Genomic DNA, 26336 nt, shown 5'->3' on the forward strand with positions numbered 1-26336 from the left:
AACTCGCAGGGGTTAACCCTTGCTGACACCTGTAGCACTGGCTACGCTTGAAATTTAAGGCTTAGTTTCGGTGTATCTGTTTCCAGCAGCTAAGGAACAACCTTCGAGTCTGTTTTTCTCTGGCAGGAATTAATCAACCCCACAATCCAGTCCCTTAGGCGGCTGCTAATTCGTTTCTAAAGAGCTGCTGCCAAAGCGAGGACCGCTTCCCGTTTTCCTCACACACGGTGGTGTGCTTCACAGCCCAGAGGGGCAGCATCTCCTCAAAATGGTAATGAACAAGCAGGAGAAGTGGTCTTTTCAAAGGGGACAGCTCTTGCTAGATGGCTGTGATTTTCCACACACACAATTTTCTGCTGGCAGGTGATCTTTATTAAATGAAAAAACACAGAAAAAGACCACTAACCTTTGATTTCCTGTAGTCAAACGTGTAACGCTCTCTGCCCATGAGGAGGAACTTGTGGAGCCAGAGAAGATACCCACAGTGCTAAAAATCCCCTTTTTTTCTAACGAATAATTCTTGTTCCCACCCTCCAAACACACAGCAGGGCTGAACAAAAATCAACAATTTTCTCTCGGCGGGGCTAGAGAGTTTCATTGCTGCTCACTTCGTACCCTCTGTCCAACTGCGTTTCTGTCACGTACGTGTGTGCGTGACTGCACAAATAGTTACTTCTAAAATAAATGCCCTTTACATCTGTCTTGTTTTTGTTAAATGTTCAACAGCTCTGAAAGCGAGAGCTGCCTGGCAGTCAGCCTGCTTATTTTTTAGAGTTTATGTAAAATCTCTCACCCTGGCATTTAATACCACCGCAGAAGTTGTACTAAACTATATTTTTGGCAACATCTGCCTGTGTGCACATGTCCAGTGTGCAGCGAGTGATACAGCAGCTTGGCTATCACATCCCAGTGAGGAGGATGAAGCTCTGCCTTCGACCCCAGCCCTTGCTGGGAGAAGTAGCTGGCCCTGGTTTGTCTGGGAAGGAACCAGACAGATCTGCAGCCAGCACCAGCTTCCCCTGCTGCGATATTTATTCCCTGGCTGAGTGCATTAGGAAAGGGGGAGAACCATAATTTAGCTTTACATCTGCTCCAAGCATCGCATTTCAGAGACGGCGCTTCAACGAGCTGCAAGGTTTTAAAAGAAGTTGGCATCGAAACCAGAAACAAGGAGGATGTCGACATGTTTTACTACTGGCTTTAACAAATACTTCCTCCCTACCCAAAGCTGTTGATCGCCCGTTTCCCTCTGCTACAAAACACAGCCCCGTGGCCTTCACAGTTTGCTTACACCACAAATAAATAACCCTTTGGAAAATAATATTTTTGTTTCTTTAAAGAGCTAAACCAGGCTCTAAGTGGTACCAACGAAGCAGCTGCTATAGAGGAAACCGCTGAAAGCCACCGTGACTGTTCCTGCCGGTATTTAACGAGAGTATCTTGACAGCAAATAAAGTGAAACAGTTGTTAATAACAGAAACCTCGGGAACTTATTCAATAGGATGTTACTTATTTGCAAAACCTAGGTTTGTTTTAATTAGAAACGACACTATTTCCTACTCATCCTTTTTTTTTTTTCCCCTCTAACAATTACTCTACAACCTTTGTTGTGCTGCAGCCAGCTCCCTGGCTTCCCCCCCTCGCTGCGTGAGGTCCTGATGGGGCCAAAGACTGTGCAGGGCTGGGCGCTGGGAGTTGCAGGTTGTCCCTGTGGCCAGCAAGATCGGAAAAGCAACCGCAGCCTGCTTGCTAGCTCTGTGCAAAAGAGTTTTCCAGTGCAACGATGGCCTGAGGAAAAAAGAAAGGGTAGAAACCGGTGTTCGGTGCTGCCCACGCATCTCATGAGTCACGGATGGGTAGGAACCGGCGGACAGATCCAGCAGAGTCCAGCGTGCTCTGCCCTTGGACGGGGCACGCGTCGAGTCTGCGCAGTGTTGGTGCTGCTGGCGGGGACCTCTTCGGTCCTGGTCCTGCTCCTGTGTTCCCAGGCTGGACTTCAGGAGTCCCTTCGGTGCTTCTTCTGGTCGTGGTACTCTGTTATTTTCTGCTGGAAATACGCTGTGGGTGAGAAAAGGTTGTTAGGGAAACGCCAACGTGTGCACCCCGGGAGCCAAAGCGTGCTGGGTTACGGACAGCTGCACCCAGGTGAGGCCCCAGGCGAAACTGGGGGTGTTGCAATTCCACCCAGCCTTCTCACCCCCCCAAAATGAGCTTTATTATGCTGGGTTGGCCTCAGTTCATAACCCCCAGGTTCACTCCCATTCAGTTTTTGTGTTTCCTCTCGAACCAGCAAGGAAGGGAGAAAGCGGGAGACCCTGGGAATGGGATAGCCAGAAAGGTGACATAGACTGGAAATATGATGAGAGCACTGGGATTGTGCCATCCCTCTCTCCTAACCCCAGGCAGACCCAGGTCCATGTCTGCCCTATAAAGTCTGACCTACAAGGGCAGAGAAAGCAGCAACCGCGGCAGTGCCGGGCGCCGGGTGCCCGGGCAGGCTGCAGACAGGCTGGAGAGGGACCCACCACGGGCACCATCTGCCGCTCGCTGCCACGTGGTGCCGTCCGAGGGGGTGTTTGCTTTGCTCCGACGTGGCAGTCGCTGACAGACCACAACGACTGCACCCTCCTGCACTCTCTCCGAGCGCAGCAAGACCTTGAGGGTGGCGAGCCCCAGCCAGGATGTCTCTGGCCACCGGTAGATGTTCTGGGCGGCTTCTTCAACCTCCATCGCCCCTGTTTGTCCTCATCCTGGGCTGGGAAGAGGCTCGGTTCTGCCCAGTAAGTCCCCAGGAAGGGGAAGGACCAGCTCAGCCTCCACGGATCTGTGCCGGGGCCGGTGGCAGAGATGAGTCAGGGCTCGCAGGCAGCGCAGGCAGGAGCCAGCTCCCAGCTGCTGCCTGCATCCAAGCCAAATATTTGCGCTGCTGCTGGCATGTTTGCCTAAACACTGAGTTCTCAGTAAGCCTGCCCCGGCCTAGTCAAGCGACAGGAGCTAAAATGAGCCCAGGGCTTTTTTTGATTGCCTGACAGGGACAGAGAAATGCAACTGTTGAGAGCAAAGGGGTGCTACTCGCTGCCCTGAGCATCCTCAGCCTCGAGCTGCAGCCCCCTCTGGGCATGGGGCATCTCTTCCCCTTAACCAAGTAGCTCAGGACTTTGCAGAGCTCACCCGACCGGAGAGGGAAGGAGAGATGGGGCCGTTTACCTTCCTGTGGGATCCTGCTCTTTTCTGCTTCCTCAATAAATAGGGAAAACATGTTCGTCTTCACAAACTTCTTCACAAACTTGCGGTTGGTCTTGGAGGCGATGGCTTTGCAGAAGGCTCGCTCCTGGAACGTGCCCGAGCCGTTTTTACTCCACTTGATGTGCGAGGCGTAGTGGCCGACCATTCGGACAAAGAATTGCACGAAGGCTTCAGAGACGAGCGTGTTCACCTGCTCGGATGCTGGAAGAGGACACGGAGCACGAGAGGTGGGGATGGGACCTCTGAACGTAGAAAGGACGGTCTTATTTGAACCTGGCTGGTTCTCAGTCTGTGTTTGCATCCCAAGAAATTATTTGCTTAAAATCTCCCTCTGCCAGTAAACCAAGATCAGACTAATTTTGTTGAGGGAGCACTGGCTGTGTTTGCTTTCCAGCGTGGTGGCATCTTGGTGGGCTAAATATTGGCAAAAGCTGATTTTTTTCAGCAGAATTAGTTGTTCCTGATCTCACGTTTCACAGGACAGGGGAAAGGCCAAGGGATTTCCCTCCTGTGACTGCATTTTGTTGGAAATCAGGGCAGAAACATCCCAGGCCAGGTCCCTTTAGGAAAATTGTTTCACTGAGGACTCTGGCCATCTGTGGAGGGCAGCTTGGGCGTGTTTTACCGTATATAAAGGGACGTCCTTACTCTGTACGTTGTTGTTGTTGTTGTGCCTGTTCAGAGATGTCAGCACCTCGTTCTGCAGCTTGATGGGCAAGATCTCCTCCTCATCGCCGACCTAGAAGGCAACGAGGCCGTGAAGCACCCGGCAGGGTGGGAACCCGTCTCAGATGGCCTCGGGCAGCGGTTAGTGCAGCCCATCAGTGGGGCTTTCTCAGAGCTCATTAATTAATGAGCACTGCAGGGTACTGCAGTGATGCTGGCAGTGGGATGCCCAACACATGGACCCTGCTGCTCTGCTTCATGCCCAGACAGATGCAGTGGCTGGAGACATCCCTTCATGGGACATTCCCCCTGGACGGGTGACACTGAGATGTCTCTGCCCCCAAACATGAAAGCTGCCAGGTAGCAGCAGTGGCATCAAGGGGGAAAGAGACCCTTCCCGAGGCTACCCAGCCGAGGTGAGCCCACCCCCAGCCCAACACCCTGCACAGGGGGACCTACCGCTCGGAGGATCTTCCCTTCGCAGAGGTCAACTATCAGAGCCTGAAAGGGAGCAGAGAGCAACCAGGTTTAGCCCTACCAAGCAACCAGGCTTCCTCCCATCCGTTTTGGGACCAGATCAGTGTGTTTGCAGCCCATGAGGGTGACAGGAGAGGGATCAGTCCCTCTCTGCTGGCAGGACCTGGGCAGGGGGACCAGGGCATCCCCCCCAGGGACCGTGTTTGCTGCAGGCTTGGTGGCTTGTCCCTGCGCAGCTTATCTCCGCTTCTGCAAGGTTGGGATGATGCCAACAGCCAGCCTGGCCAACAGCAGCCCCCCGAGCCCCCAGGGTCAGGGCTGCAGGTCCTGGGGTAGTCGGCAGCACCCAGGGGGACATGGAGGTGTTGTCCCAGGTGCCACCAGGAGGGCAACATGCAAGAAGCCCCAATTTCCAGCCTCCCTGGATGGGAAAAGGGCACAACCAGAGCCTCCAGCCCCAGAGCCAACCCAAACCCAGGGTCACGCATTAACCAGTGGCTCCATCCAGATGCTTTCCCCTGCCCCGATGAAATACCTCCTCCATCGGCTGGTCCAGGACCCGCTCCAGGTGCCGCATCTGGATGCCGACCATGAAGGGCGTGGGGCAGCAGACAGTGTCGAGCAGGCACTCGGGGACCACGGGGATGTAGGTGTGAGCCCAGGTGAAGGGGTAGAGGAGAGCAGCTACCGCGTGGATGCACTGCGACAGGACGCTGTGGGACAAGGAGCCGTCGTGGTGGCATTGCACGAGGAAAGGGGATTTCACCGCTTGGAAGGAACATCCTGCCCTGACCTTGGCTGCGTCCTACTCTCCTTCAAGGATTATTTTTTTTGTTTGTTTTATTTTAAAGTAAACAGATCAGGACTCACCTCAGCTCCTCTGCAAGGAAAATGAGCCGTCGCTCCAACACGGCGGAGGCAAAGATGTGCAGGATGAGGTGGGGGCTGAGCCGCTGGAGCAGAGCCTGAAACTCCACGTGCTCCAGGTGGGCGTCCACAGGCCGTGTGAGCTCGATGAGCTGCGGAGGGAGAGCCACCAAACCCTGACTTAGGAGGTGCAACACTTCCCCCATGCCACCCCGGTCCCCTGAGAAGGCGATTTGGGAGCAATTAATGACCCAGTGTTTGCAGCATCTGTATCACATCCCTCTGCAAGGGAAAAACCCCTCATCTTGTCCTGCCTGGAGGTGCGGGCTGTGCAGCGCTGCGGATGCAGGGGAAGCCAGTGGCAATGTGCACTGTGGCGTTTATTTATTGGGACACTGGATTTCTAACAAAAATGCCTTTTTTCTCCCGCACTCACAAGGGCGACATGGCCCCAGCTCAGCAGCTGAGAGCTCATCTGTGAGCAGCAGCGGAGTACATTGCCCAGGAAGAGGAGGAGGGATGAGGGCACGACTTTTGCTATAAAACCCACAAAAACTTCCTCAAAAGCCTCTCCAGGAGGGCTGACTTGCCTTGCCCTAGCTAAGCTGGCCCAAAAGTGAATTATCTAATAGATATTTACAGATCTGTCTATTCTGCTGGCTTTGCCCAAGACAAGGGTCTCCCAAACCCGGTCGATACCTCTGCCCTGCTGTGGGCAGTCCCAAGACGGTGACTGCTGAAGGGTTAACAGGACTGTCCAGCTCATGACACAGTCCTGGCCCCTCTCCCCAGCTTTACGGGGTGGAGGTGGGGGGGGGAAATCCTCCTCCTCCATGTGCCAGGCTGCCTTTACAACAGAGCAGCATCTTCCCAGCCAGCAGCACAGGGCTTGGCTGGGCTCTGCAGCCCCTTTCCAGCACAAATCCTGCACGATTCCCAGCTCCCAGGCCACGCAGGACCTATAATTTATTTTCACCCCTTTCCCTATTTTCTCACTGATCTCCTCGACCTGCTCTAGTCCCTGCCCGGAGCCCCAAAGCGCAGCTCTTTCGAAGAATGTCCTCGTACATCCTCCGTCCCCTTCACCCCAGCCGCGCTCACTGCAGCCTGGCCCTTGGCCAGAGCATTGAGCAACCTGCAAAGCCCTTGCACAAGCCTTCCTGGATGAAGAAATCCCTTGCAACTTGCTAGCCAGCTGCTCAATTGCACTAGAGAGGAGGGATCTTGCTGTCAGACCCACCCTGGCAGGACGCGTCCCTGGGATGCTCAGCACTGCAGTTATTTTGCTGAGTGCCAGGGCAGATCGTCCCCCTTTTTCCACTCCAGCCTTGCCACAAGATGAAGAAAAAGCAGAAGAAAAGGCTCTGCCTGTGCAAGCCTGGGCTGTGCGTGGGCGAGACGAGCCCTGCGGGCACCGTGCCCGTACCAGACCTCCGTTCCGCAGGTAAAGGCCAGGCTTGCCGCATGCCTGCGCCGCGCCGGCTGCCTGCCCGCGGGGCTGAGCCGGGGCGGGTGCCGAGGCTGACTGCTGAGCACCGCGGTGCGGAGGGGAACCCGCAGCCTGCGACACCCCGCGACAGCCCCAGCACCGCCGGGCACCCCGGCGCCCTTGCGTGCGGCACCCGGAGGTGCAAATGCCGCCCCTCGAGCGGGGTGCAGCCAGCCCCGCTCCCCGGCTCCCGGCACGACGCGGTGCCCTGGCACAGGGGCTGTGCAAGCACCGACGTGTTAAGAAACAGCATCCGGGGAGGTTTTGTGCTGACGGCTCCGGCTTGAGGCTGATGGAGCTGCGAAGATGCTGCTTTGCCAGGACGCAAAGATGGGGCAGCATCACCTGTTGGTGGGCTCCATCCTCATCCTCACTGCTTGCTGCTCTCCTCCTGGACCAGGAGGGAGGTGGCACCCATTTCCCCAGGGCATGAGCCCCCCCCGGCAGCCCAACCCCACCACCCGCTGCTCCAGTGAGCACCCATGGGTGCTGCAGGTGTGGAGGATGCTACCAGAGGTGGCCCGGGCTCCCCATGTAGCAGTCCAGGAGGTGCCGCTGATCCTGCAGACCCCCACCAACCTCTGTGCCTGACTCAGGGATGAAGCTTTTAATGGTGACGGTTTTCCCCGGAGCTGGGAAGGGCGACTCCCGAAGTCCCTGCATGAAGGGGTAAATCACCGCCATGGAGATCTGGCGCCTCTTCTCCACCTCGTCTAGGATCTGGGGGAGAAAAAGGTGAGCTGTGAAACCCCAGCAGGCAACGGAGTGGCTGCCTGGGCCACCACAGTGTCAGATGGAGCCACCACATCCCTACCTTGGAGAAGAGTCCGAAGCAGCCCAGGCAGCTGATGATGCAGAACACCTCAGGGAGGCGGACACCACGGCCGGATGGCTGGAAGAGGATGGGAGAAGGGTTTGAGCATCTCCCAGCCCCACCACGCTGGCTCTGTGCTCTCCCCAGAGATCCTCCCTGGCCCCACTCACCCCCACCAAGATGCCAAATCACCCACTGGGGGATTTTCAGAGCTGGGACTCAGGCCAAGGATGCAGTTGGTGCTGTAAAAGCAGAGGGTGCCCAGGACCAGGAGAAGGCAATTCAGATGCCAAAGTTGTTAATCATTTTGGTTCAAAGTGTTTTGGCATATTCCCCATATTCCCAAACTTTCCTTGCCCCCAGCCATGTGTCCTCTGAGACATCCTGCCCCACCATCCTTGGGGCTAATCCTGTCTCCTACTGAAACAGGGACCATCAGGATGAGCGCCCAGGCTGGTTTTCCCTTTCCAGCTGGATTATCCTGGGTCCATTTGCTCTCTGCACTTTCAGCCCTCCAGACAGGCAGAGCTCAGCCCTGGATGCAGAGGTGGGCAGGTTCACCAGGGAATGAAAGGGTGGTGTGATCCAGCAAGTCACCAAGCTATGGCACATAGCCCTGTGCCTTTATGTCCCTATTTGAGCAGGCTGCACGTAAATCAGCAGCCGAGGAAGACCTCCATCGCACCTCGCAGCCCCCGAGCTGGCCCAATCCATGAGCTGAGAAAGGCAGCCACTTGTTCAGAAGCAATTTTGGGCTGAGGGCACCCGGCTGCTTGGCACCTGGATGGGTGCACACACATCCCCATCCTGATATCGAGTGGGATTTGCAGCCGTCCTGACCGCTGCAGCCAAGGGAAAGGAGCCAGGGAAGCTGCAGGAGATCGGTGGGGAAGCAGCAGCTACCAATATGGGGAACGGCACCTCCCAACGGTTGCATCTCTGATTCCAGCCCTGGTCTACAGCAAGCGCTGCTTTCCTCCATCCAGCATCCAACTGACGCCCCAGCAGAAGAAACCTCCAAAGAAATCCCTTCGAGCACCCCCGTGCTGCTTGTCATCATCTTGTCAAGGCGAGTGTCTTTCTAAGGCCCGTCCCCAAGAGTCGTGCTTTGGGTACGGCAGAAGGCACCGTGTCCCACCACGGGGATGGGTTGACCACGGCCACCACCATCGCAGCGATGGGTGTACGGGCGGTGGGATGCTCACCAGCAGGCGCCTGCAGTAGCCGATCTTCCTGCTGCCATCCACGTTGGTCAGGACGAAAGAAAAGGTTTCACTGCAAGGAGAGACAACACGTGGGGACAGGATGGCTCTTCCAGCCCGCAGCCCTCAGGGGTGTGACAGCATGGGGTGGGAAACCACGGCCAAGACCCCGCAGCGGGGCAGGTACCTGGTGAACTCCGTGACAGGAGCCCAGTTGTTGCCGTCGGGGAAGCAGAAGAGGGGGATGGCTTGTAAGAGACGTTCCTCCTCCTCCTTCTGGCCCTTCAGCAAGTTCTCACGCTGGAACGAAGCGATGCCGAGTCAGGGTGATGGAGGGTGCCCATAGCCCCAGGGGACAAGGTGGGACGGGGTGGGATGGGGGGTGTCCCAAAGCAACCCCCGGCTCAGACCAAAGCAGACGGTGCCCACGCATCCCTGGACAAGCATTTCTCCAGAATCCAGTTTTTGACACATTTACCCCACGGATAGTGGGGCAAAGCAGAGGCACCCAGGGGCCATTGAGCAAATGTGGGGTCTCCTCCTGTGCCACCTCCCCAAGGTGTGATTTCACTGCTGTGGTCTCCCCTTCAGGGACAGGAGAACAGGGAACACCCCTGGGGTTTGAGGCCTGGCTTGACCCACCGGGAGGGACAGATGGTCCCAGAGAGCCCAGCCCACAGCAAGCAAAGCCCTGGGGTTTGGGTCTGTGACTCCAGGGCACGGGGTATTTTTCTGTTCTGCTCCCCGGATTCTAGTGACAAGGAAGGAGCAACATCCCCTTTTCCTCTAAATTTGGAAAACTCGTCTTCCCAGAAACACAGGACTAAATACCTTTGGGAACTGGTAGGTTATTTTGGGTTCATAATGTCCATCTGGCATCTTCTTCAGTGACACCACCACCAGGTACTCAAAGAAAAACTGTCCAGCAGAATAGAAGATGGAGCTCCGCTCTCCTGGTTTCCCCTGTGGCACCCGCAAGGGGCTGTTTTCTGCAGCAGAGGCCTCCTCTTTTCCTTCTGTGGCCAAAAAAAAAACCAGAGCAGAGTGAGATGAAAGGTGGGAGGTGTCCTGAGGGCAGGAGAGGAGGTGCAGAGCTAGACATGAACTGGCCAAAGCAGCTGGAGGGAACCCAGACCTGGTGCACAGGGTGTTTTGGTCCCCAACAGTGAAAAGCCAGAGACGTGCAGGCACAGGACATGGAAAGGGAAGGGAAATGGCTTCTATGAGTCTTCTGGGGAAAATCAAAGTGCCATCAGGCACCCCCAGCCCTTATTTGCCCCATCCCAGTGAGGGCAGAGGGATGCCCAGAGCGAAGCCAGCACGTGGGGTGGTGAAGAGCAGACGGTCTCTGCAGAAAGCATCTGCAGGAAGGTGTGGGAATGCTTTTATAGCAGTTAATTTTATTCCCTTAGGGGGAAATACAGCAAACAAACAGCACAGATCTTGTTTGAGCACCTCCAAAGGCTCCAACAAGATGAATCCCAACACTTCCCTGCCAGATGTCCTCAGTCTTGGGAACTGCTGATTGCAAATGAGATACTCAAGCGTTTTCCCTAAACCACAGCTCCCAAACCAAAGCAATTCCCTGAGATTACATCCCATTTCTTGTTCAGCCGGTTGGGGAGGACAGCTGGGGAGCATCGGCTGTCACAACCAAAAACCTAGAAATAAAGAGTGAAAAGAGGCCAAACCGACGCCTCCAAGGGCCCTGAGATGATCATGGTGGGGCAGTGAGATCCAAGGGCCGGGAAGAAGAGGAGTTAAATGCCGGCAGGAGGCTGCAGCCAGGCCATGCCACATCTCTCCCCTCTCCCAGCAGCTGCTTGCGACTCTCTAAATCCCTGGTTCCTGGCACCAAAACTGTCCCGGGCTTGGTCTCAGCTCTGATTACAGCAGGGAGCTGGAACAGAAACACTTGAGCCGCTCCTAGGAATAACAGACAGGAAAATAAACGCATGGCTGGATGAAATAACTGACTCCTGCAATTTGTCCCCGCATCCTGGAGTTTGGCCCTGGGCACTTCTGGTTGTGTTGCAGCTCGGCAGGGCAAGGCATGCCCGCGGCCACCTGCTCCCATCGTCCTTCTGTCCTGTGCATGACATCCTCCTCCGAAAGCAGGACTGGTGACACCCCACCCCGTGTATCCCCCTGGCTCCGTAGCTGCCTCCTTTGGTCTGGAAACACCCTTCTGGCCTTCGCTCCAGGTCATCGGGAGCCAACGGGAGCAGAAAGCTTATCCAAGGAGGTGACACTCACAGTCCCATCATGGGATGTCCCTTCCCAGGGACCAGAAATACCTCGCCCAGCTCGAGGTGGGGAGATGTGGGAAGCCGCCCCCGCATGCACCCTGAGGCCGCTCCACCTCCGCATGCAAAGTCCTTCCTCTTGGCAAGGCAAAATCCACCCCAGAGGGGTCCCTTTGCAGCAGGGGGAAGCCCAGGAGCATCCCGGGGATGAGACCTGGCTGCAGACACCTCTGGTTTGTCCTTGGTGGGGATCACCTGTGTGACAGCCCAGCAAGGTGCTCCAGGCCAGGGAAAAAAGGTTGACAAGATGCACTTTGCTTCTCCTGCTCCTCCTTGGGATGCTCCAGCAGGAGGCTGCGGCTGGGGGGACCCCAGGGAACTGGGCTGTGCAGTGGGGAGGGCTGTTGGTGTCCCCCATCCTCGCTGGATGCCAGCATCAGTTGTTTCCCATTGCAGATTGCCAGGGTAAGGCGAAAGCCCAGCTAAACCCTGCCTACCCAGTCCTGTCCCACAGTTCAGAGAATACAAGATGCACTCTCAAGCAAGGGCTGGATTTGCATCTTGTCCATGGTGTTTTCAAACAGCCGAGTAAAACCCGCCGCTCCGGGGCGGCTGGTCACGCCGGGCTGTGGGTCAGCCTCTCGCCGACAGACCCACGCGCCTGCCCAAAGCGCAACCCGGCGCAGCGAGCCCTGCCGAAAGCACGGCGTCCCCCGGCAGAGCTCCCCCATGCCAGGTCTGGCTGCAAAGCCCTCACTGGCGGAGCCTAAATCCCTCCCTGAGCATAATACTCCATACCTGGGATGGAAGATGGGCGCCAGGGATGCACAGAGCCATGCCCTGTTGTGCAGCATTGGATGGGTTTAAAGTGGCATGAGAGGTCCCTGGACTCCTCAAAACCAGCAGGGTTTGCAGTCCTGGGGACACAAGCCACTGCCACAAGAGCTTTGGCCAACGACTCTCCTGTAGCCCGTGCAGGGAAGACTTGGGGACCACCCCACAGACCCCCAGCATTGGGAGCATCCCCTGCGAGGAGGGGAAAGAGCCACGGAGCCGAGGGGGCTCACGCAGCTCCGGGATGGGAAGCAGTTGCTGGTGCTGTGGATTTTCATCCCTCCCTCAGCCGGGCACGGAGAGGGCAAAGGCTGCCACGGGGTGCCCTGGTCCAGGCGGAAACGGCACCGGGGCTGCCGGTGTGAAAAGACATTTTACTGCACAAGCAGCTTCCCCGACCCGAGCGGGGTTTTCTTATCAGCCGAGGGCTGCGCTCAGACTTGCGTTGCGACGCAGTACAACCTGTTTCGTTCCTCCCGGAAAACTCCCAGGCTGCGGCGTGCCAAAATCTCCCAGCCTGGCACGACGGTTGGCGGGGGAGCTCTGCTTCCCGCGCCGTGCGGCCGCCCACCTGCCCCAGCAGAGAGGAAACGGCTTTTGCTTTATCAAACCTTTTCTGCTGAGGTTGGAAAATCGTATGTCACACCCGGGGCAAGAACCAGCCAGCCCAAAACAGACCTGGGGTGAGGGGGTAGGGAGGGGACTTGCAGTGAGCCCCCCAAATCCAGAGGTTGCCCCAACTTGTTCTGCTGTGGGTGAGCAAGAACCAGCCTGCCCAACTTGAGGTCCGGCAGGCCAGAAACCCCCGACAATCCATCCTGCGTCTCAGAAAACCTCACAAATCCCGAAGGATCGATTTCTGCACCGTCCTCTAAAGGCTCTGCCACACTGACCTGCCTGGGGGGCACCGTGCCCCCCCCGGATGCCCTCGATGCCATGTTCTGGCGATGCTGCCCTCAGTGGGCAAACGGCTGGGAAAGCTTTTGGGGATGTGGGGCTGCCTTTTGGGACGGGGTAACCCCCCCCCCCCCGGGGCATGGGGTGCACCTCAGTTGGGACGGGGGAGGCTCCCAGGGGCTGGGGTGCAGCTCCCGGGATGGGCTGAACCGCCAGGGGCTGGCGGGGGGGGGTGTGTGTGGGGGGGGTGGAGGTGGTGCTCCTGCGAGATGGGCTGCACTACCGGGGGCTGGGGTAAACCCCGGAGAACGAAACAATCCCCGGGAGATGGGGGAAGCCCCGGGGGCGGACGGCCCGACCGGGGCTCCGCAGGGGCAGCGTCCGGGCAGGGCTGGAGGGGACCGAGCAGCAGCCGGTCCCAGTCCCCGTCCCCGCGGTCCCAGCCGGCGTGGCCGCCCTGCGCAGCCCGGGGCAAGTCCCCGCTCCGCCGGTAGCCGTCGGCTCCCGCCACCCGCGGCCCCCGGGGCTGACACCGGCACCGGTCCCGGTCGCGATCGCGGCACGGTCACCTCCCGGAGCCCGGCGCCGGGCTGCGCTCCGCGGCGTCCCCTCCCGACCCCTCACCTCTGCGGCCGGAGCGCCGCAAGCTCCGTCGGAAGAAGTTGCCGATGGAGGCCATGGTGGCCCCGGTGCGGAGCGGCCCCGGTGCGGAGCGGCCCCGGTGCGGAGCGGCCCCGGTGCGGAGCGGCCCCGGTGCGGGAGCGCTCGGCTTCCGCCCGCCGCGCTTTCGCTTTCCCGGGGGAGGAGGGATGGGACGGGGCGGAGAGGAGAGGAGGAGCGGGGGAGGGGGGGGGGGGGGGCGGGCCGCACCTGGCACCGGCCTGGGCACGGGGAGTCCCCCCGGGAACGGGGGGACCTGGGCATGGGGGGGGGGGGGGGGGGGGGGAGGACCCGGGAGCGCCAGGCAGGGCGACCCCGGAGAACCGGGCATGGGGTTCCCGGGAGCATCGGGAAGGGGGGAGTCGGGAGCACCTGGTCGCAGAAGAGCCGGGAGCACCGGGCACGGGGATAGCGGGAGTGCCGGGCACCGAGAGCACCCGGGCACGGCGGTCCCGGAGGCACCGGGAATGGGGATACCGGCAGCACCAGGCACGGGGGTCCCGGGAGGGACCTGGATATGGGGGGTCCCGGGAGCACCGGGCACCGGGGAGGCATCCCGGTGCTCGAGGCCGGGCATCCCAGTGGGGAGCTGGGCACGGCCCGGGTAGGGGGGAGCTGCCCCGCGGGGGGGACACAAGCATAGGGGCACCCTTGGCAGAGGGGTGGAGGCAGCCCTGTACCCTCACTCTGGCACCCGGCGTTGGGTGGGAAACTGGGCAGGGACCCCAGGGACAAGGGTGGCTTTGCCCTACACACAGGGGACAAAGCACCATGCCCCAAACCTTCAGCATCCCTGCCCAAGCCCTGCTCTGGCCTCCTCGCCTCCTCCAAGCCCTTTTCTTCCCGAGAACCCACGGGTGCCAGGGACGGTGCCCAGCGCAGCCACTGCGGGGCTGGGGGTGACACTGAACCGTCCCCTCCAGGGGACAGAGGTGTTGGGCATCTCCTGCTTTGCAACGTGATGGGGAGTCAGCCGAGCCGCCCTGACGATGCCCCGTCCTTTCCTTTCCATGGCCACCAGCTGCGAGCTTGTCCTGACTCCACTTGGGAATGCCGGCCCAGTTGTACTTTCCCTTGGGCTGGCGTTTCTCCACCGGGCAGAGATTTATTCCCCCTCTCAGTGTGACTCAGAGGTGCCTCGGCCAACTCTCAGGCTCGAGGCCCGCTGCCATCCGTCTTCGTTACAGGAAGGGAAAGCAGTTTGTTAGCGCCGTGACACGGCAGCCGCCCCATCCCGGGCATGCAGCCAGGACGCCTGCGGAGCTGCTCAGCTTTGCTGGGCGGTTTTACCGCTCCAGACCCACCAGTGAGGAAAATCTCTTTAAAACCAGTGATATCTTTTTTAAAAAATCCCCTTTTCCCATCCTTAGCCTGTCCACACCCCTAGTATTTCCTCTGCTGTTTTTAGGCAGCACTTATGCAGCAATTAAACACACAGAAGGGGCTTTGGGCACAGCTATGGGTTATGAGGACTTTAGGTGTGATGAGCTGTGTGCAGTTCTCTGCCCTAATGCCAGAGCGTGGCTGTTTGCAGATGTAGACCAGATTTCCTACACTAAATATCCTCCCTTCATATTTTATGCCATCTCCCATCCCCTTCCCTTCCCCGAGTGTGAGCTGGAACTCGAGGGTGGGTTTGCAGCCGGGAGAAGTGGCCTTTGCCAGCTTGCAGAGGTGGTGGATACTTTCGAAACACATCCCTGCTGGGACACGTGCCTCTGACCCAGCCGGGAAGCTGCTGCCTCTTTGGGGTTACCAGGGATTTGCTAGTCTGGGGGACATTTTCTGGCTGATCTTGAGTGGGTGGAAGAGCACTCATGCTTCCCGGAGGAGAAGGCAGAGCATTTGTTTGCACACAGGGCTTGCTCCCAGGAGAAATTTCCTCTTGGCACAAAGGGAAAATAAAAAATTAGGGGGTTTCCCCCTTGATTTCAGAGGAAAATCCCTGCTTTCCTGGAAACTGGAGCCACCTTGGGAAAACAGCTGCTGCCTTCAGCCAAAAGAAATCCCCAAATTCTTTAAATATTTTTTTTCACATATACACAAATCTTTTTTGCTTTCTCCCTTTAAGGCAAGTCTCTGACTACGAACCCGCTTTGATAATGCCTTGACTCTGCTCAGGCGGCTTCTGTGCGGGGAAGAAAAGAGCCGTGTTCCCAGCCACAAAACCTCCCTGCTCCCGAGGAAACACTGTCCCTTTGTGCCCATCGCATGATCCAGCAAACCTTGCGCTGCTGAAAGAGGTTGAACTTTTGAATATTCCCACTGAAAGCTCCTTTCTGCAGGAACCCAGCCACCCACCGGGACAACAAACGGGCACATTGTGGGATCCTGGGGGCTTCTGGCCACCACGGATGCAGCACTCGCCGTCGCGCTGCTCTGTCTCCGCTGCCAAAGTCCTTTCGGTTCCCTGAACCAAACCCGGGGAGTTTTGTGTTTGGTTTTTTGTTGGTTTGTTGTTTTGTTTTTTTTTTTTTTCCCCCTTTTCTTTCCTCCTTGCAGCCCCAGTGCTGATGAATACATGCTGGAATTTGGCTTTCTGAGGCATCGTGTGTTCAGACTGCAAATATCCTGCGGCCGCGGGACACCGCTGTGAGCATCCCGTGGGGCTGCGTCGCGCTGGGACCGGGGTGTCCTCACCACTGGGACCCTGCTTGCACCACAGCTCCTCACCCTCCTCCTCCTCCAGAGGAAGGCTCAGTTTGCTGCCTCGTGCCTCATCTCGGTGCATCTCCACCCCTTCCCCGTCCCTTCGCTGGGGACTGTGTTTCGGGAGGGCGTTAGGGGCCGGGTGTGCAGTGTGTGAGTGGGTTTTATTTTGCCCATCGCAGCCAGGCTGGCGTCAGGGCTTGGAGTCAGAGGCTCAGGTCTGGCCGCAACATCCCTGACAGGGAGGTCCCCAAGGGCAGCCTGAGGCCAGTAGTGGTGGTGGGTGACCCCCTCCCTGGGGCTGGGGACACCAAGGCCCTCGTTTCCAGCCTATCCCATGCCAGGGAGTTTCTCCCACTGGATGGCAGCATTAGAGCAAGGAAACATCTCCAGGAGACCTTGCAGGGGAGGGGACCTTCCTCCCGAGAGACTTTTCTCTCTGGTTATCTGGTTCCCGGGAGGTTTGCATTTGGGCTGAGGACGTGCGGGTTCGGTTCACTTGTGTTCGCACCATTCCTGCCACTGATGCTTTGCTCGCTGCCCTGTTTGGTGCTGGATGATTGCTCCCAGCTCCCCAAAATGGGGTGCCATGTAACATCCTTTGCCTGCCCCTCTTCCCCCTGATGCTTGTGGGTGCAGGGGGACTTGCTGGGACAGAGGGGCTGAGAGCCAGCTGGGACACTCTGGCCCACAACCAGGAGCAAAGCAGCCCCAGGCTGGGCAAGGGGAAGAGATATCCGCCCTCGTGGGACACCAAAATCATAGCTTCTTAGCAAGGTGCACCCCCTATCCCCCAGAGCCCTCCCTGCTCCAGTTGCTGGGGTGCAGAGAACCCCGTATCAAAGCCACAAACCCCAAAGGTTGCACATTTTTACATGAAAAATTCTTTAAGTGGTTTTGGCATTTCACGCATAGTGGTTGCAGAGGGGGCTGCAAAGCTCCTGGGGATTAGAAAACAAAGCTAATCTGGGCACTTTTCCTTGCATTTCCATCCACTTTTATGATTTCTTGGAGGGGGTATCGGCAGAGGGGCTTGGGCAGCGCTGGGTGGGCAGGGAGGGTTGGTGCTGGGCTGCAGCCCCTGCGCAAATATAGTGCAGGGAAACTACTCCTTTCTGAGGCTGTTTAATGGTCAGGAGGTGCAAACACATCTCAGTTTACAGGCTCCTGGCCGGGCTGGCATCGCTGTTTGCAAGCAGGCATCCATAGATTGAAAGGGTTGAGCGCAGAGCCCAGCCTCAGGTGTAGCATGAGATCTTCCCCAGCCCTTCCCATACTGAGCCAGTGACTTGTGCTGGGTTAAAATGCTGCCTCTGGGTCACTTTTGCCTTGGGAGCACGTATCAGGGGTTAATCTCCTGCAGCGTGCAAAAACTGCGGCTGATTTTCCATCTGGATGCACCTGGTTTAGGCTCCCAGGTACTTGCTGCCCCTTTTTCTGCTCAATTCCAAGGGCTTCTCCCTCTTTTTTGTCCCCCAGGCAGGGCCCTGCTGCAGAATTAGCCCTCAGCTGAGCTTGGCAAACTCGTGGCACATCTGAAGGCAGGTGGTGGCACCAGGGTCCAACCTCCTGGGTGGCTTTTGCAGGGTCCTGGGCATCCCCTCCCTGAAGCATTCAGCAAACTGCCAGTGTCGGGGGTGCTGGGGACACTGGGGATGAGGGGCTGGGGCGATGGTGCTGGCAGTCACGGTGGCTTGCCCCGGGGAGCATGGGACACGATGCTGGAGGGGGCTGGGGCGGCTGGTGGGGAGCTGCTTTTGCTGCTTGATTAAAAAAAAAAAGGAGGAAATTGGGAATTTTCCAAGCTGGGCTGAGCCGGCTGGGAAGGAGAGGGCGGGGGAATCAGAGGGTTGGCCCCGCTTGTCGGGAGTGCGTGGTGGGCACCCACGTGAGTGTGGAGGTCCCCAACCCCACACCCAGTGCTGACCCCAGACGTTGCTCCATCTCCTCCAAAGAACAAGAATCATTTGCAGCTCAGTGCAATCCCTGGGGGCTGGGGGATACCGGGGTGGCAAGAGCCCCCCAGTTGCACTGGCAGGGCTGCAAACCACAGCCCCAAACTGAGCTTTAACCCAAGGAGCTCTTTAAGATTTGCTAATCTCAAAATATTGTTGGCATTCAGAACAGTGATTTACTGCGTGTTTTGCCACAGCAAGTACTTTCCGAAAGGCCATGCTAAGTTTACACCGGAGCTGTTGGGATCAGATAACCAGTCACTGGATGCTCCCTCTGTCCCCCCCCCTCCCCGTCCCTCCTGGTTGCCGTGCCGGGGTGCAAAAGGACATCAGCTTCTTCTGTGCCCCGCAAGGAAGAGGTGACCACGGCCAAGAGCAGTGGAAAAAAGGGACCACCAAGGGCATTTTTCCTCATCCAGGTGGTGGGGTGGGATGTGGGTTGTGGCCTGGCTCGCAGGAAGACGTGGATTTGTGGAGAGCCCTGACACTGCTTTGCAAGTCACACTGCCAGGGACAGAAAATAACCAGCCCTGGTGCCCAGCCTGGCTGTGTCCACCTCCCCAAGGGCTTTGCAGGTTGTGAAATTAAATCAGCTTCTCACCTTCAGTGGCACCCAGGGCTGGGCGAGAGCCCTGAACATCATTTTGCATTCCTGCAGTGTTTTACCACCCCATGGGATCCCCGAGGGCTTTACAGGTGCCGGGCAGGAATGACCCCTCTGGCCACTATCACCCAGTGGGATCCCAGAGCATTTCCAGACTGCGGAAAGAGTGGGCTCCCTCCACGTCGGCTGTGTCATGGAGCAGCAGGTGGGCAAGTTCGCTGGGGAAATCCTCCTCCTTCCTAAGGGCCAGCACTTGGGTGGCTCAGGACCGCCCTATCTCTCCCCCTTGTGCTCAGATCCCTCGGGATCTCTGCCACCTCGTAACCCTCAGGAGACGGGAACAAGCCCATCACGTGCACTGGTTGCAAAAGCCACCACCAGCCTCAGCCCTGGCCCTCGCTGGCCCTTGGTCATGGGTGGTCTGTGGCCTCCCCCTGAAAAAATATGTGTGTCCTTCCTGCACTGACATGCACATGGACAAGGAGGAGGATGGACTGTCCCCTTCCATGGCTGCTCCCTTGCAGGTTATTGGGTCAACAGATCAAAACTCTTTTGCTCTCTGAAGACCCTGTCCTGTTTTGGCTTCTTTGGAGGTGTTTTGGGGTGATGCTTCCTCCAGGGAAGGCACAGGGCTGTCACACTGTGCCACATGGGGACAGCAGAGATGGGATAGAGCAGGGAGAAGTGGCTGGGTGTCCCGACCACGGCAGCAGACACCCTGAGGCAGGTCGAGCCTGTGCCTCCAAAGCAGAGCTGGGTCAAATCTGCCTGTGGGGACACCAGGGACACTAAGGACCAGGCATAAGGGGAACAGCATCTTCCCAAAGCCTGGCACAGTATCTGGAGGGTTTCAGACAGACCCAGGGTGAGGACAGTCTGATTAAATGTCCCCGTGACGCTCCCTGGTGGCAGCAGGGAAGGGTGCAGCTGGGCCGCCACTGGACAACCCTAAACTGGTTTGTCTTCCCAGTTTACTGGGGCCTGGAGAGAGTCACTGGGACTGGGGGATGATCCAACCCCTCTCATAACCCCTCTGATAACCCAGGGAGGGGGGCACAGCAGAGAGGCTCCTGAACGAAGGTGCCTGGATTAGAGAGAGACGTGGGGTGGGTCTGAGATGTGCTGCCCCATTAAGGGAGCAGATCCCATTTGCTTCAGAGCATCCTGGGAAGTGACAGCCCTCCGCAAACCCTCCGGATGTGGTGGGGTACAGGCAGGTCTTGTGGTGCCAGCCGCCACCATGCCAGCCTCGGGGATCTCCCTGGGATATTGGCTGCCCCATCTGAAACGTGGCTGGTCCCAGTGCCACCAGGGCTGGGATGGGTCTGGCTGCAGGACATCATGCTGGTCCCCATCTGCTTTGATGCCTTCAGCCAAACAGGCTGTTGGCTGCTCTGGCTGTGGTGGGGTGGAGCACGGCTGTGACCTGCAGGGGCTCTGCATGAGGTGGGGAGGAGGTTGGGGGGGGGTGCAGATAGGAGGAGGGGATGGGGAGAGCAGAGGGGAAGGCGGCAGGTGAGGGTGCAAGTGAAAGCTTTTAAGGCAAGGAAAGGAGGGATGTGGATGTGAGAAAATAAGGGAGGATCTGGGAAGGGGAGACACCAGCATCCAGTGTTGGTCCTACAGGAGGGACTGGAGAGGAGCAGCAGCCTTGAGGACACCTAAGGTGGCCTTAAGTCCTCGATGGAGGTAAGGGGCACCGAGGGAATACTGAAAGTCCAGTGAGACCAGGAGTGTGTGCCTGGGATGTAACTGGCCAACGTCGTGGTGCACCCTGGCAGGGGTTTCAGTGCCTTGAAGTCCTTACATCAGGGCTAGTCACCTTCCTGGGGGCCAGTGGTTACTGGGTGAACTGGGACACTGGGTGCTGCCTGGGACTGCAGGCACGGAGGTGAGCAAAGCGGGGCTCTGAGTAGTGGTGCTTGCCCTGGTGCAGTGAAGAGCAAACACCTGAGCTCCCTGCTGATACTAGATGATAAAGAAATTCACCCTCGGTGCTGGTGGAGCCCAGGGCTGAGCAGTTTCCTCCCCCTTCTCTTTCAGAGCCTCCCAGCTCCCCAGTTGCTGGCCCAAGGGTTGCCACAGCTCGGGGACAGAAGCAGTCAGGTGTGTGGCTGCATTCCCCAGGTGCAACCGCCGTGTGTAAATGTCCTGAATCAAAGAGCAAAGGTGGCTTGCAACATTTTGGGTCTTTCTGAGCACCCGACTTTTCATGCAGCAGGGAAAATCCAAGCTGCTCTTCGCAGTCTTTCCCTGCCGCAGAGCAGGACCAAGCAGGGCAGGTGGTGACAGAGCCTTATTGGCGTCCCCAGCTGCTGTCCCCAACCCTTGGTAGAGGTGACCTCTAGCAGGCTGAGGACAGCGGGGCTGACATGGGCTCAGCCCCTGCGGGCTCTCTGCCTGCCCGTCCTAGGTAAGCTCCTGCTGGCAGCCCCAGAGGTAGGGCAGGATTGGGAAAAAAAGCCCACCAAAGGCAGAGCAATGCCCAGGGTTTGGCATTGCTTCTGGGCACTGGAGACACGTGAGGTGACTGACGTGGTGCCAAGGTGTGTGAGGGCTTCTGCTGGCCCGTCACATCCTGGCCTGGCCTGCCTTGGGTGCAGCTGCTGGAGGTCACCCCTCCAGCTCTGCGCAGCTGCCGAATCAGAGGGTGCCGTGCGCCTCGCGCCGTGGCTGCGATGTCTGATGGCCCCACGGATTGTGCTGTGGGAACCACTCTGGCTAGGGGCAGCGAGTGATGCCACTCCATGATGGTTTTCCCCCTGCAGTGCTGTCCCCAGGCTGGAGGGGACATGGAGCTGGCACTGAGCACCCTGGCTCAGCTCCCAGCGAGACACTGGGCAAATTGGGGCATCTCTGCATGGGTTTCTCTTTGTCTCTACGCCCTCCATCCTGGAGGAGAATTACCCCACCACAGCCCCAAAGTAACACCCATCAGTTCTGGGTGTTTGCACCAGCAAATCCTGATCCCAGCCGGCACCCCGGGTCTAGGCACCCACGGTGCTGCTCTGTGAGCCGACGCCAGTGGACCCAGTGGTGGGTGAACACATTGCCCTGACTGATTGCAGAATCAGGGAATAGTTTAGGTTGGAAAAGACCCTTAAGATCATTAAGTCAAACCGTAAACCAAAGTCTATCAAGCCCACCACTAAACCACGTCTCTAAGCGCCACATCTACACGTCTTTTCAATACCTCCAGGGATGGTGACACAACCACTTCCCTGGGCAGCCTGTTCCAGTGCTTGACAACCCCTTTGGCAAAGAAAGGGTTATCGATGATTCGATGCATCAAACTGTGGTGATGCTGAGTGCTGGTGGCATGAGCTAACATGCAACGGGGATAACTCTGGAGCTTGTGGCTGGGCTGCATGAACCCTACTTCTGTGCCTGGCAAGAGATGCCCAACAGGATCTCAGAGACACTGGTAATGGTGTCTCTATTGCCTGGCTGCCTTTTCTAAACCGGACAAGGACATTTTAGAGCAATACTTGCTTAAAACTCCTGCCCCAGGGTGGCACAGCAACAGACACTACTCTGGGGGCTTTGGGAGAGGGGTCGAGCCCGTGTCCCAGCTCTGCCCAGGGAGCCCCTGCCTGCAGTCATTGCTTCAGGGTGAAGTAAGCGTCCGCTTGCGTGCAACACACGAAATGGAAAGCTTGCCTACGTCCCAGCCCACCTGCCGCCTGCCCCGGTTGCTTGACTCAGCGTGCTGCGAATATCACGGTGACACGGAGGCTGGAAATGCTGCTGGGAGCCGGGCAGGCAGGGTGCTGAGCCGCCCCAAGGCGTTTGTGGTCGGTGCTGTGTGTTTTCCATATGACCTCCCTGGTTTTATGGAGGTCTGACTTAACCCTCCTGGAGAGAGGACAGGCAAGGGCAGGAGCAGGGAAGCAGCCGAAAGGAGGGAACAGCCCCACGCAGGAACCATCTCCAGCTGCATCAGTAACCAGCAGCAATACTTCTCCCCAAAAGGGATTTGGGCACCTCCTTTCTGCTGAAATCCAGGGGGTCTGGGCCTTTTTCTGGCCATTTGCGGTGTCTCCCGTGGGCTCAGTCCACATGATGTGCACAGGGCTGGATGTGGCCATAGGGATGTGGGGATGGCTCCTGCTCTCTCCTGTTGGGTGGCTTTGAATATATCCTACTAGGGATGGCAATGCACCCCTCTCAATCCCGGGTGTTCCCTTCCCCACACTGATACAGGCTGTGGGTGGCTGCTCCTTCTTAGAGATCCGTGATACCATCCCTTGGAGCCTGACTCTGTCCTCTTCCCTGGCGAGGCACATTGCTTGTGCCAAGGACCTCGTGATGCCATGCTCGGAACCTGTGGTGGCCCAGGTAGCAGTGTGTGACATCCACCCTGCTGCTTTCACTGTCCTCCTGGGGTGCAAAGAGCCCACCAGCCTTTCCAGAGATATTCAGGGGGACAGGGGCAAGAGAGGACCAGCGCAGAGGATGTTACGGCTTCAAGGAGCCCTTCCCACTGGGATGACACGGGCTTGTCGTTTATTCTGGGCCTTTGGCATCTCGGCTTTATTTTACAATGTGCAAGTGGGAAGGTCTCACCACCTCCTGTCTAATCCTGGAGCCCTCTTTAGGGGATGGTCCTAATCTCCAGGATTTGCCCCAGCTGTCAGAGGCATCTTCTGTCTTCCCACACCGACACATCAGCTGTTGTGATGGGGAGAGTCATTGCCAAGGCTTTCCCCCTTCCTACCCAGCGGGTCTCTGATGCTGCGATTTCCTAAACTGGCAAATCTGGGTGAATGGGTAGACACAACGCTTTTGGGGTACAGCCAGATTTATGTCTTTGCAATGAGGCCCTGTCAATAAACCCAGCTGAAAGGTGACCATGCCGCGTCTTTTGTAGGGGGGCTGAATAACAGTGGCACGAGGAGAATCTGATCCTTCAAGGAAGAAATGACACTCTCGTTATTTAGACCTGTACGTTACCTGGAAGATAAGTAAGTCAACATATCAATGGTGCAGTGGGCTGAAAATGTGGGTCAAAACCAATTTATAAAAATTCCCTGCGTCCTCTAGAAAAGAGATCTTTTCTCACTGGAAAACATGAATACCCTGTATTTCAGCTAAATCCTGAAATACTTGGAGTTTCAGGCAAAGATATGTTGATATTTAAATGATCACTAAAATTTTAATGTTCAGCCCTCCCAGTTGCCTGCAGGAACAGCCAGCGCAGCCCACTCAGTGTGCTCTTCGTTTTCATGCTGAGGTGGAGGAATCGCACCAGTGGGCATTTCGTTTCATTTCTGACACCAGACCCATTTTAGCTCCCTCACTCCAAAGTTGGGGGGCTGAGACATGCCACTCCTGTCCTTGTTGGTGAAATGACTCCATGGGAGCAGCTTCTCCCTCCCCATCCTGCATCCACAGTGGGTAACGAAACCTTTGACTCCCGAGTCTGGTCCCTAAGGGAAACCCTTTGACTTTGAACTTGGGCAGCCTGCCATGATGCCTTTGTCATCTACAGCAGGCAGCGTAGTGTTTCCCTGCTTGAGTTTGCTCAACGTACGGCGGTCTTGCTGGCAACGTGTGAATAAACAAGATGCCAATATACTACAGTAACATGGCCCAGATAAGTCTGGATGATAAACCATGTTGATTCACTTGCTCTTAACCTATGAGTCATCTTGTGAGTCAACAGATAAAACAGCATCTAAATGTCATCCAGCAGGCTGAAAAACTCGAGTTTTGTTCAAATCAAGAACTTCAAACAAAATAATTGCATTGATGTTCTTTTCCTGAGGAAAGTGTTTAATTTTCAACCACACTCTCCCGAATTGAAATAGGAGAGAAACCTGAGTGCTCATTTCCCTATGAACTAGAGTCTTGGTATTGACTTTTTTTTTTTTTCCCCAGAGCTCTTTAAATCGCTTTTCTTAACACATGATCAAAAGAAACCTGCTTTTTGCAAAGTGTTTTGGTTTAGGTACGTCAACACATCATGATTGCCTTTGGGAAAGACACATGGAAGACTTCTGGGCAGAGTTGATGGTTGTGGAACTCCGGAGGTGGCCGCCTGTGATCTGATGGACTAAGTCATCAAGGCACGGTCCATGTGAATGCTGAGGGGTCAAGGAGGTGCCAAGGTCATCCAAGAGAGGGTGAAATCCCTGTGGGTCAAGGTATCGAGAAACCAAAGCTTATCCAGTCCTCCCCTCTGGGTGCCAGACCCACCAGGGAGGAAAAGACAGCTGGAGAAGGACAGATGGACAGTCTCCTCTAGCCTTACATCGCTGTGCTGGGGAGCAGGGCTGTCTTCTCTTTTGCCAGAGCAGCTGCAGAAAATTTTGTGGTTCATGACCCACTTGGCAAGTTTGAGGCACTCCAAGCTGCTCCAGTGAGTGGGAAGGGCTGCCAGTACCCATTCATGGCCCACAGGCTGGGAGCCCCATGTCACCCTCTCTTGCCTCAGGGACCTCATCCCTCAGGCATCCCAAAGGTATTTTGGGGAAGGAGGAGCCTTTATTAGTCATATTCCTCCTCACTGGTGGAAGTAATCGAGGAACATCTGGGTTATCACATAGTTTTGGAGGAAACATGCCCTCCCTGAGATACTGATACCGTCTCTTGGTGTCCTGGCTTCATCCTGCTGCCAAACGCAGTTTCTGAAATAACCAGGAGAGGAAAAGATCTCTCCCTGGAGCAGGAGGGTTGTGCTGCCAGTCTGCAGCCTCCAGGCATGATCAAAGCCCATGGGGGACCAGGTTTGCACTCCTGTTACCTGATCCCCATGTGACTTGCAAGGCTGGTGGCTGTGAAGAGCTTTCTTCTCAGCTTACAGGAGGAGCAGGGCTAGCAGAAAGTGCAGGGTCTGCCTTATGCTCTTTCTAGAGATCGGCAGTTGCCTGTCGAGCTGTCTGTCTGTGTAGAGCACCATGGGCAGGCGTCTTCAGGGTGATGCCTCTGTGAAACCATCAGTGCTTGCCTGTTGCTGCCTTGCAGCCAGGAGCTGAGCCCAGTGTCTGTCCAAGCCGAGCACCCCTGTGACAGCCTGATGGACCAAAGACCCAGCACTGCTGTCACGGCCTCCTCTCCTCACCCCTTCTTCCCACCCATCCATGGCTCCTGCTCCAGCTGGGCTGCATCCTTCAGAGCCCTGTGGCTCTTTTTTGGTATATAACCATCCCGTTAAAGACCAGCCTGGCCAATGGTTCTGCTCTTTCTTCTCTCTCTCCCCTTCCTGGGTGACCACAGCTCTCCCCACCTGGAAAACCACCCCCTTGTTAGCAAAGCTCAGATCATCTGGCCCTGCCAGAGTACACGACTTCATGCTCTGGCTGTCTCAGAGGTGACTCTTGACCCTGATGTCCATGTTTGGAGGTGTTTCCTGGGGACCACGAAACCACGAGCCTTTGGACCAACACCCAGGAGAGCTGGGCTTGATTGGCTTCTCCATAGCAGCATCCCCAGAGACAGAGGAACAGGAGAAAATGCTCTGTCAACCTGAATTTGAGGAAGGTTGAGGAATTAGACCATAGGTTATGGAGACATTCTTAGTAGCATCTCATGCATAGCATGGCAAATGAGGGAACTGAGGACAGGCAGGGGGTGAGTTGGGTTATATCCTATAGGACTAATGGGGCTTTCCTTGGTCAGTGGAGTGCTTTGGGGCAAATCTGATTTTGGGGGCTAACAGAAGGGTGACAGGTCACAAGTCCTGGGGTGACCAGACTCCATGGACAAGGACCTGGTCATATGGGCAGGGC

General features: G+C 57.0%; 1 protein-coding gene across 3 annotated transcripts; it reads right to left on the reverse strand.

Annotated features, from left to right (window-relative positions):
• Positions 1-1953: 1953 nt before the first annotated feature.
• On the reverse strand, positions 1954-13417 carry DENND2D (DENN domain containing 2D). Of its 3 annotated transcripts, XM_086476531.1 has the most exons (13): positions 13363-13417; positions 11603-11608; positions 9593-9777; positions 8949-9061; positions 8765-8834; positions 7560-7637; positions 7325-7465; positions 5260-5408; positions 4925-5102; positions 4372-4413; positions 3895-3985; positions 3208-3447; positions 1954-2058 (listed from the first exon to the last, which is right to left on the reverse strand). In XM_086476531.1, the coding sequence occupies exons 1-13, from the start codon at positions 13415-13417 to the stop codon at positions 1997-1999; spliced, it is 1410 nt and encodes a 469-aa protein (XP_086332657.1). In that variant the 3' UTR covers positions 1954-1996. The 3 variants fall into 3 exon arrangements, with proteins under 3 accessions (XP_086332657.1, XP_086332656.1, XP_086332655.1); XM_086476530.1 differs by lacking the exon at positions 11603-11608 and having other exon boundaries at positions 9593-9774; XM_086476529.1 differs by lacking the exon at positions 11603-11608.
• Between the last annotated feature and the right edge of the window lie 12919 nt (positions 13418-26336).

Source organism: Leptosomus discolor, chromosome 21, assembly GCF_034619465.1.
Source record: "Leptosomus discolor isolate bLepDis1 chromosome 21, bLepDis1.hap2, whole genome shotgun sequence".
In the NCBI taxonomy this organism is placed as follows: Eukaryota; Metazoa; Chordata; class Aves; order Leptosomiformes; family Leptosomidae; genus Leptosomus; species Leptosomus discolor.

Coding starts and splice junctions, on each gene's coding strand:
- DENND2D (XM_086476531.1), bottom strand. CDS start 13,417: ATGGCCTCCATCGGCAACTTCTTCCGACGGAGCTTGCGGCGCTCCGGC. Junction 8,835..8,948: donor CCTGTCACGGAGTTCACCAG/GTACCTGCCCCG, acceptor CTCTCCTTGCAG/TGAAACCTTTTCTTTCGTCC. Junction 7,638..8,764: donor GCTACTGCAGGCGCCTGCTG/GTGAGCATCCCA, acceptor ATCCTCTTCCAG/CCATCCGGCCGTGGTGTCCG.